General features: G+C 46.7%; 1 protein-coding gene across 1 annotated transcript in view; it reads left to right on the forward strand.

The window, feature by feature from the left end:
• The first annotated feature begins 315 nt into the window (after window positions 1-315).
• MARVELD3 (MARVEL domain containing 3) overlaps window positions 316-10339 on the forward strand; it is a 20405-nt gene continuing 10381 nt past the window's right edge. The window contains exons 1-2 of the mRNA XM_006860188.1: window positions 316-780; window positions 7089-7216. Of these exons, the coding sequence (XP_006860250.1) occupies window positions 383-780; window positions 7089-7216 (526 nt within the window). The 5' untranslated portion in view covers window positions 316-382. The remainder of the gene's footprint in view (window positions 781-7088; window positions 7217-10339) is intronic.

Genomic DNA, 10339 nt, shown 5'->3' on the forward strand with positions numbered 1-10339 from the left:
AGTGGATGGTTATATTCTGTGAAAGCAGATCCAAACTGATAAATCGAGTGACCTGAGGTGGCCAGAGTTCGCTTTCCTCTTCGCAGGGTCTTTCCTTCGGGTTTAGAGCAGCAATGTTCGCGCCTACATACCCACACCAGTGCTAGAGTTTCTCTCAGTTCCTAGAGGCCCGAGCGTACACACTAGCACCCCCTGCCGGCGCAAGCACTCAGGTGAGCACCGTTCTAGCTAGGAGCGAAGCGGAACTCGCGCGCCTGCGTGCAGGTGAGCTGGCCTCCCTGCCCCGCCCCACCCCACCCCAGGGCTTTGCCACCTGCCGGGGAAACTTTTGGTTGGTTGTTGCCCGTGGGGTCACTCCCGGGAGGGGACACGGAAGTTGGCTATGGAAGAGCCTTCCAGGGCCCGAGAACCCCGGGCACGACCAAGAGAGCGGGACCCGGACCGGCACCTCCGCCCGAACCGAGACCACCAAGCCGAGCGACAGAGAGACAAGCCCAGAGACAGGCGTCGGGAGCGAGAGTGGGACGTGCGGCGGAATGCGGACCAGCCAGGGGATCGGGACCGAGGGAGAGATCCCCGCCAAGACAGACACAGGGCAGGGAGTCATCGCCCAGATGAACAAAGAGTTTGGGGAAAGTCCAGCCAAAGCCAGACGCGGGCTGGACCCCCAGGGTCGAGCTGGGAGGCGGCCCCGCCCCCCTGGCCCTCGCCCTGGAAAACCCCGGAGCCTGAGCCGTGGCCCATGAAAAAGCAGGACTTTGAGCGCCGGGCACCCGACAGGTGAGTGGGTGGTGGGGGAGCACAGGCACTGCAACCTCCCGGTCGGGCCGAGGAAGCTCCAGCCAAAGGGCACCTGTCCTGAAGGAAGTCGGTTTAAAGGAAGACAGTGCTATTCCTCCCTTCGCGCTCTTAGTGGTGACCTGGGAGGGCAGAAGGACCTTGCGGTGCTCCCCTTTCTAGATTCGAACCCGATCAACACAAAGCAAAATCCTTGCTGGCAGCGGTCGAGTCGAGGATCAGGTAGAGAGAGGTCTTCAGAACGGAAGTTAGGTAGGTGGGATTAACCTGCGGCCCCTTCCGGTCCTCCACCCTGAAGTGAACACAGGACTGCCCCTTGGGCACCAAACTCTTGTCCTGTGTCCCAAGATCAACATTCCCTAGTGGCGCAGCGGGCTGTTACCGGAAAGGTTGGCAGTTCACATCCACCAGCAGCTCCACCTCCACTGATGATGTAGTTGTTATTGCTGTTGTTATGTGATGTGGAGTCGGTTCCGACTCATAGCGACCCTGTATAGGGTTTCCGAGGCTGTAAATCTTTACGGGAGTAGAAAGCCTTATCTTTCTCCCGCGGAACAACTGGTAGTTTCGAACTGCTGACCTTGTGGTTCGCAGCCCGATTCGTAACCACTACGCTACCAAAAGATTTACCGCTTCAAAACCCCTAAGGGGTAGTTCTACCTTGCCTTATAGGGTTGCTAGGAGCCAGAATCTACTCCACTACCCGGGGTTTGGGGTGGACCTGTATAACAGAGAATTCCCATAAACCCTTGTGAGGTGAAAGAATCAGGATGTTCTGGAAAGACTTTGTGAGATAGGAGAGGGTCTGGATGGGAGGAAGAGAGATGATTTCGTTTTCCCCCACCCCTACCCCTATCCCTCCTACCCCACAAATGTCTTTGAATGCCCTGTCAGCTCCACAAGGAGACAGCCAGGTCAGGTGATGACTGCCAGCTTCTCTTTGACACCTCTTGTCTCCTCTAAGGAGATGTCAAGCTCCTTTGTGCTGTGGGACCCGGAGGATTACCAGTCTCTCTCCCTATTGTGTGCACACAGCTGGAAAGCTACTATCCTGAGTTTATATTACTTTATCTAAAACCAACTACAGTGACAATGGGTGTGCCCAGATGTAGCCTTTGTTTCCCAGGTAAAGTCACTCTGCCTTGCAACTGTGACCTGGGAGAGTCCAGAGATTCATGTTTACGTTTCCTTATAAACTGCAGACCCAGTCCCTAAACACCCTTCTCTGCACTCCTCAAAGAGGGCAAGTCAAACGGATACTTTTGCTCAGTGCCAGTTGGTGTTTTGAACCAAAGGGCTATTTATTTCTGTCTTTCGTCCATTTAATGGGTGGGCTGTTGGGGCTGGAGTTACAGAGCCCCCTCACCCCATGTGATCACAGTGTGGTAGTGCAGAAGACTGATGGGTTAATGAACTGGGTCACTACAAAGCTACCTCTTCAGGGCCAGGGAGCCAGGACTATTTCCCAGGGGAGATCACCTCAAAGTTGAGCTCTGGAGAAAAGAGTTAAGAGGAGGTGAGGCTGGGAGAGGAAGATAAAAGGTGTTCCAGAGGAAGAGTTTCTGCAATTATCCAAAGGCATGGGAGAGCAGGACAAAGGCAGTTCACTATAGGTCTTGAATGTAGAGAACGGAACAAGGACCTCTTGTGCCATGCTAAATGCTTAGACTTTAATTACTAGGACACAAAGGTTTAAGGAATTAAATCCAAGAAAGGCATGAAACGGAGAGGGGGTGGCGTGGAGGGTGAGATCTGTTTTAGAAGACTCCCTGGATCCCAGAGAGTAGAAAGCCTTCCTCCTCCTATCTTAGGCTGGATTCTCAAGAGAAGCCAAACCAGTGCAGCTTCATATATATATAAAGAAGGAGCTCTGTCTGAGTAGCGGTTAAGAGTTGGGCAGCTAACTTCAAGGTAAGCAATTCAAAACTACAAGCCATTCCGTGGGAGAAAGAGGAGGCTTTCTGCTCCCATAAAGGTTTACAGCCTGGGAAACCCTATGCAGGGTTGCTATGAGTCAGAACTGACTTCATGGCACACCACCACCACTATGTATATAAAGAGAAGTTGATATCCAGGAAATGGCTCACAGTTGTAGCCAGGAGAGTCCCAAGTACAGACCAGGTGAACCAACATCAGGAAGCAAGTATTTCTTGCATGTCCATTATACAGGGAGGAGGCCACACCATCAAGGAAACATCCTTTCAATTGATTGGCTGCTTATAGCCAATCATATAGCCAATCATCAGAGTTAACTTCTTGTTGTTAGGTGCTGTCAAGTCAGTACCGACTCTTAGCGACCATAACGACACTGCCCAGTCCTGCACCAACTTCACAGTCTTTGCTATGTCGGAGCCCATTTTTGCTGCCACTGTGCCAATCAGTCTTGTTGGGGATCTTCTTGCTCTCTGATCCTCCACTTTACCAAGCATAATATCCTTCTCCAGGAACTGGTCCCTTCTGATAATATGTCTGAAGTATGAGAGACAAAATCTGGCTGTCCTGGCTTTCAAGGAGCATTTGGCTGTACTTCTTCCAACACAGATTTGCTTGTTCTTTTGGCAGTCCATGGTACTTTATATTAATATTCTCCTCCAGCACCATAACCTTAAATGCATAAATTCTTCTATGGTCTTCCTTATTCACTGTCCAACTTTCAAATGCATATGAGGTTATTGAAAATACCATAGTTTGGGTCAGTCTCACCTCAGTCCTCAAATTAACATCTTTGCTCTTCAACACTTCAAAGGTCTTGTGCAGGAGATTTGCCTAATGCAATAAGTTATTTGATTTCTTGACTACTGCTTCCAGGAGTGTTGATGATGGAGCCGAGCAAAATGAAGTGTTTGACAACTTCAGTCTTTTCTCCATTTATGTGGATGTTATTTACTGGCCAGTGGTGAGGACTTTTCTTTTGTTTACATCGAGGTGAAACCCAAGCAGAAGGCTGTGGTCTCTGATCTTCATCAGTATTTTAAGTCTTCTTCACTTTCAGCAAGCAAGGTTGTATCGTCTGCGTATCACAGGTTGTTAATGAGTCTTCCTCAAATCCTGATGCCACATTTTTCTTCATATAATCCAGCTTCTTGAATTCTTTGCTCAGAATACAGATTACATAAACACGGTGAAGGAATACAAACCTGTGTGCACCTTTCCTAATTTTAAACCATTGCTGTTGATCCTTTGTTCGGTTCAACCAACTGCCTCTTGGTCTATGTTTAGGTTCCTCATGAGCACAATGAAGTGTTCTAGAATACTCATTCTCCATAGTGTTGTCCGTAGCTTGTCATGATCCACACAACTGAAAGCCTTTGCATAGTCAGTAAAGCATAGGTAAATATCTTTCTGGTAGTCTCTGCTTTCAGCCAAGATCCATCTGATGTCAGCAGTGATATTCCTCATCCCACATCCTTTTCTGAATCCAGCTTGCATCTCTGGAAGTTCTCTGTTAATGTATGGTTACAGCTGTTTTTGTATTATCTTTAGCAAAATTTTACTTGTGCTGTTTTTGTATTGTCTTTAGCAAAATTTTACTTGCATATGACTTAATTATATTGTCCGATGATTTCCACCTTCCGTTGGGCCACCTCTCTTTGAAGTGGTCACAAATATGGATCTCTTCCAGTCAGTTAGCCAGGTAGTTGTCTTCCAAATTTCTTGGCAGAGATGAGTGAGTGCCTCCAGTGCTGCCTGATTGTTGAAAGATTTCCATTTTTATTCCATCAATTTCTTTGTTCTTTGCCAATACCTTCAATGCACCTTGGACTTCTTCCTTCAGTATCATTGGTTCTTGATCATGTGCTACCTCTGAAATGATTGAACATCAACTATGTCTTTTTGCTATAGTGATTCTGTGCATTCCTTGCATCTTCTTTTAAGTGTTTTATTGTGAATTATGTGATAGTTTACGTAAGAGAATATTAGCTTTACATTCATCCTGTTGTATATTGTTACATCCATCTTCTTTTGATGCTTTCTGCATCGTTAAGTATTTTGCCCAGGAAATACTTCAGTACTGCAAGTTGAAGCTTGGATTGTTTTTCTTCAGTTCTCTCAGCTTGAGAAATGCTGAGTGTGTTAACTATCAACTGCCAAACAACTGGGAATCCTGGCTCAATCAAGTTGACATAGAACCTTAACTGTCACACCCCCTTTCCTCTGCCCATCCTCCATTGAATCCTGAGCAAGACCCAGGATATGCTGGATAAAGGGGGAGAAGAAGGAACAAAAAGACTGGCGGGGGAAGAGGGAGTGATCATGTGAAGATATCATGTGTATCATCCACGTGCCTAGCCTACAGAATTACTGCTAATTCAGCTCTTTCCAGAATAACAAGAGAAGACAATGCTCATCTGGGCATCACTCTTGTGAATGTAAACATGATGTGAAGGGACCTGGTCTTGTTGAATGGGAGAATGATGAGGCTGTCTAGTCCTGTAAAGATTTAGTCTTGGAAACCGAAGGAGCAGTTCTATTGTTTCCTACAAGGTCACTAGGAGTTGGAATCTACTCAATGGCAGTGGGTAAACCTAGAACTCAAGCTAACAATGAAGGCGGCTCACTAGCTTCTGCCACTTCACCAACCAGCACCATGGCCAGTTCTCTGGTTTACTGGATTATAGGGTTTGGTACCTGGTTAGTTGCAGCTTTTGGCTAAGTCTTTGGATGTCTTATGGTTGGTGGTGGTTATGTGCCATGGAGTCAGTTCCGACTCATAGTGACTCTGTACAGGGTTTCCAAGGCTGTAAATCTTTATGGGAGCAGAAAGCCTTATCTTTCTCCTGCAGAGCAGCTGGTAGTTTCGAACTTCTGACCTTAGGGTTCGCAGCCCGATTCATAACCACTACGCTACCAGAGTTCCTCTGCATGTCTTATAGGGGAATTGAATCAGAGAATTCACTGTTGGGTCAGGTATTGTTTGTGTTTGCACATTCTTTAATGTTTGGGCTCAGCACGAAGAGCCAAGATTTTAATACTGAACAAGTCATTAGATTTAAGGAATCTTGATGTGGTGGTGTGGTGGATAAGCACTGGACAGCTAACCACTAGGTCGGCAATTCAAACTCACCATCTGCTTCTGGGAAAGTCTATACACGTTTTCTATGAGTGGGAACTGACTTGGTTGGCACTTAACAATTATGGCATGTTGAGGGAGTGCTAGTGGCGCTGTACGATAAGCACTGGACTGTTAATCACAAGGTCTGTGGTTTGAGCTTACCATCCACTCTGTAGGAAAAAGGTGAGGCTTTCTGTTTCCATGAAGATTTATAGCCTGGGAAACCCTATGTAGGGTCACAAGGAGTAGGAATCTACTAGATGGCAATAAGTTAATGGCATGTAAAAGAACCCTGGTGGTATGGTACTTAAGCACTCAGCCGCTAACTAAAAGGTCAGTGCTTTAGATCCACTAGCCACTCTGAAGAGTCTTGGTGTGGCACTGTAGGATAAGCGCTGGACTGCTAATCACAAGGCCGGTAGTTTAAAGTCACCAGCCGCTCCTCAGAAACCCTCTATTGGGTCACTATGAGTCAGAACCAACTGGATAGCACTTAACGGAACAGCAGCAGCAGTCATTCTAAAGGAGAAAGATGGGGCAGTCCACGTCTGTAAAGACTGGTGTTGTGAAATGCTCTCGAGTCTGTTCCAATTCATAGCCACCCTGTACAGGGTTTCTGAGAAAAAGCTGGTGAGCTTGAACCACCGACCTTGCGGTTCAAACCGAGTTTGCAGTCCAGCACATTAATCTGAAGCTCCACACCAGGAAACCCGCACGGCAGTTCTGTCCTGTTCTAGGGTCCCTATGAGTCAGAACTGACAAGACAGCAGTGGATACACAGTGTGTAAGACTGTAATCTCTATAGAAGCAGACTGCCACATCTGTTTCCTACAGAGTTGCTGGTGAGTTTGAACCACTGATCTTTTGGTTAGCAGCGGAGTGCTTAACTGTGCACCACCAGGGATCCTGTGAAGCCCTTTGGGGAAGCTCTCCTCTGTCCTACAGGGTCACTGTGAGTGAGTCAGCTCCACAGCAATGACTTTGCTCCTTTGTATTGGCATGTAGGCAGTGCCCTGGGCGGCTCAAGGTTAAGTGTTGGACTGTTAACTGCAAGGTTGACAATTCAGACCTACCCAAAGGTACTTCAGAAGTAAAGTCTGGCGATCTGCTTCTAAAAGGTCACAGCCTTGAAAACCCTAAGGAGCAGTTTTACACTGCACCTCAGGGTGTCGTCACAAGTCAGCACCAAACTGACAGCAGCTAACAACAGCAGCGGCATTTCTGTTTCTCGTTCTAGTGAACGTGCTTCAGGAAGATATGTGCCCTCGCACCCCAGGCACGGAGGAGAGGAAGTGGAATACTATCAGTCAGAGGCTGAGGGACTCCTGGAATGCCACAAATGCAGATACCTGTGTACTGGGCGAGGTGAGCTAGCCTATAGGCTATTCAACCCTTTACCTTCATTTGTGGTCCTGGAAGGGGTAGCTTAGCTGGTGAAGCAAGAAGTCAAGCTCACTTTTCTGTTTGGTTCCTAGTAGTTTCATTTCCACTTGGATGAGGTTTGTGTTTTCTAAAAGAAAAAGATTAGAATGTCTCAATGGCACACCTAGATTTCCCACGTTCCTCCTCAAACATACCCAGGGCCTGGTAGGGAAACTTTCAGGCTCCAGGTAGAGCTTGGGGTTTGCAGGTGAAACTGGCTGAGAGCTGCCAGCTTTCAGAGAGGGACTTTGGCAAGGCGGGTCTGGCCAAGCCACACGATCGATCAAAGTCAGATAGTGCCTTTGGAGATCTGCTGCCCAAACACTGGGTCTGAAACTTTTCTGACTGAGACCCAGGGAAGAAATATATTTTATATGAAGACAAAGAATACCTACACACACACTGACTAGCAAAAGTGTCATGGAATGCTGTACTTAACCCATGACATACCAAGTGCTCTAGTGTTTTCTGTTCTGTTCCATTAAACAAACACAAAACAGAAACCACACTTGTGATGAGCCACAGTTTGGAAAACATCCAGTAGGCAATACAGTAAAACCTGTGCATGTTGAACCTGTGTCAGAGAAGGAAAACTCAAATATTTTACATAAATAAAAAGGAGCTCTGGTAGCGTAGTGGTTACGAATCGGGCTGCGAACCTTAAGGTCAGCAGTTCAAAACTACCAGCTGCTCCGCGGGAGAAAGATGAGGCTTTCTACTCCCTAAAGATTTACACCCTCGGAAACCCTGTACAGGGTCGCTGTGGGTCGGAACTGACTCGACGGCACTTAACAACAACAACAACAAAGAGGATCAGCACTGGACAGCTATAACCACAAGGTCAGCAGTTCAAACCCACCAGCTGCTCCTTGGAAGATCTATATAGGGTTGCTATGAGTTGGAACTTACTTGATGACATTTAACAAACAGCAATAGAGAATCACAGAAAAGGGGTAAGACTGCATCCTATCAAAGGCGGAAAAGTTGGGAAACCAGGAAAAGTGAGGCAGTCTCATCAAGATCGACTCTCACAGATTCCAGGTGTGGGGCTCCAAACACCTTCCATCCTAGGCCTGGCCTCACCTGGCCAGCAAGGAGGAAAATCTGGTTTGTCAGGGTGAGTTGAGCCCTTATAGCTCACATGATCTGATGAGACACTTTTTAAACTGCGCATGACTAATGGGCAAGCCTTCCAGCCTCAGGGAGAGAAATCAGAGCTCCTACCTGAAAACATAGTTTAGGATGACACCACTGATGAATGCGATTATAGGATTACAAAGGACTTTTCATTAAAGGGCCCTGGGCAGTCCAGGTACAAGGATCCTCCCTCTGGTTTACATGTGTTGGCACCACCTCATTGCATGTAATTCTCTTGACTCCTGAGGTTCAAAGAGGTACATCTAAAATTGAACCGGAATTTGATTTAAGGCCTGCAATGATTTTCATACTTGACCTTTCTCTTCTCTTGATGCTATAAATAACAGAAGTAAGTCCTAGGCTGCTTAGCAGATTCTCCAGAGATATATATATATTTTTTCTCCTGTGGTTGATTTACCAACTGGAGAGAGCAGGGTTTGAGAGTTCTGACCAGAACACACCTTGATTTAGCTTTGATTACTTCTGGCTAATTGGTTTTGAAGGAGCCCTGGTAGGTCTTAGATTACGAGCAGGGCTGCTGATCACAAGGTCACAGTTCGAATCTATTCGTTTCTCTGAGTCTTTCTGCTACCATAAAGATTTATAGCCTCGGAAAACCTGTGAAGTAGCACACAACCACCACCAACTGGCTGTGAGCCTGGAGGTTGGGTTTCTAAGTCTAGATGGGGAGGAGATGGTTCTGCACTGGAAGCTAACAAATGAAAGCTTATACAGAACTCTGCACCCACGGAACACACAATACTGCATTGTTTGGGGAGAAACCATCATTAAACACCAGAGCTTGTCTCAAGCAGGAAATAAATGCCTGGATAAAGGTCACCAGAAGATTCTGAGCCTGTCTTTTGTGACTTCTTTTCCTTATCGGTGAAGCCATTTACTCTGTCAGCAAACTTGTGCAAGTGTGAGGCAGCTGTGAGCCTCCCCAGCTTCCCAGGGAGGCCCTGAAGTGTGGGCTGATCCACTCAGTGGAACACGGAGCCCCCCAGTCACATGAGAGGGTCCCATATCATTTGAGGAGCATGATTCCTCACATGACAGAATAAATATCAGACAAAAACTAGTGTAAATGCCACCATGCATGTGACAGGTCACCTGGGGATTCTGTATGGATGTAGCTTGTACTTATTTGTTATTTGGGCTGCAGGTGAGGAGGTACTAGCATCCTGGTAACAGTGGCTGTTGTTGTTGTTGTAAAGTGCCGTTGAGTCAATTCCGACTCATAGCGACCCTATATAGGGTTTCTGAGGAGTGGCTGGTGAGTTTGAATCGCCAATCTTGTTGTCCAGTGCTAGATGGTACACTTCTAGGCTCCCCTTCCTAGTCCTCCCAATTTGCATTTGGAACAGCTTTTCACTTCCTCTCTTCCCTCTTTAGCTGTATAGCGCTCAAATCATGCTCATTTGTATTCAAATTCCAGCCTTGACTTAAATTTCTTTTTCTCCCAAGGAAGTTGTAATCTCTGTGGTCAGTAATTCCTGTCTCACACACAGCCTTGAGATTTAGGTCCCAAAAAACTTTAGCTTTGGAGGAGTTGAAACTACAGTCCCTCAGAGCCAGGAAGGGAAAACAGATGGTTTTCCACAGCTGGGAGCCCCCAAGTGCTACAAATGGCTAAGTGCTCACCTGCTAACTGAAAGACTGTAGGTTTACCACCACCCTGTGGAGCATGGTTCTACATGGACATATATGGGGTTGCCATGTGTCAGAACACACTCAATGACAACTGGTTTTCCCACTGACAAGAACATTGACTTGTAATCACAAAGGAAAGGGTCAAAGTGGACGCTGTAGGGTTTTTGTTTCATTTTGTTCCCAAATCTCCTCTTAAAAATAACTATTTAATACCCTAATTCAGTGCTTTTCTAGACTGAGCTTTCTTAAAGATTTCGAATCACTAAGGAGCTCTGG

Source organism: Chrysochloris asiatica, unplaced genomic scaffold (genome assembly GCF_000296735.1).
Source record: "Chrysochloris asiatica unplaced genomic scaffold, ChrAsi1.0 scaffold00037, whole genome shotgun sequence".
Classification (NCBI taxonomy): Eukaryota; Metazoa; Chordata; class Mammalia; order Afrosoricida; family Chrysochloridae; genus Chrysochloris; species Chrysochloris asiatica.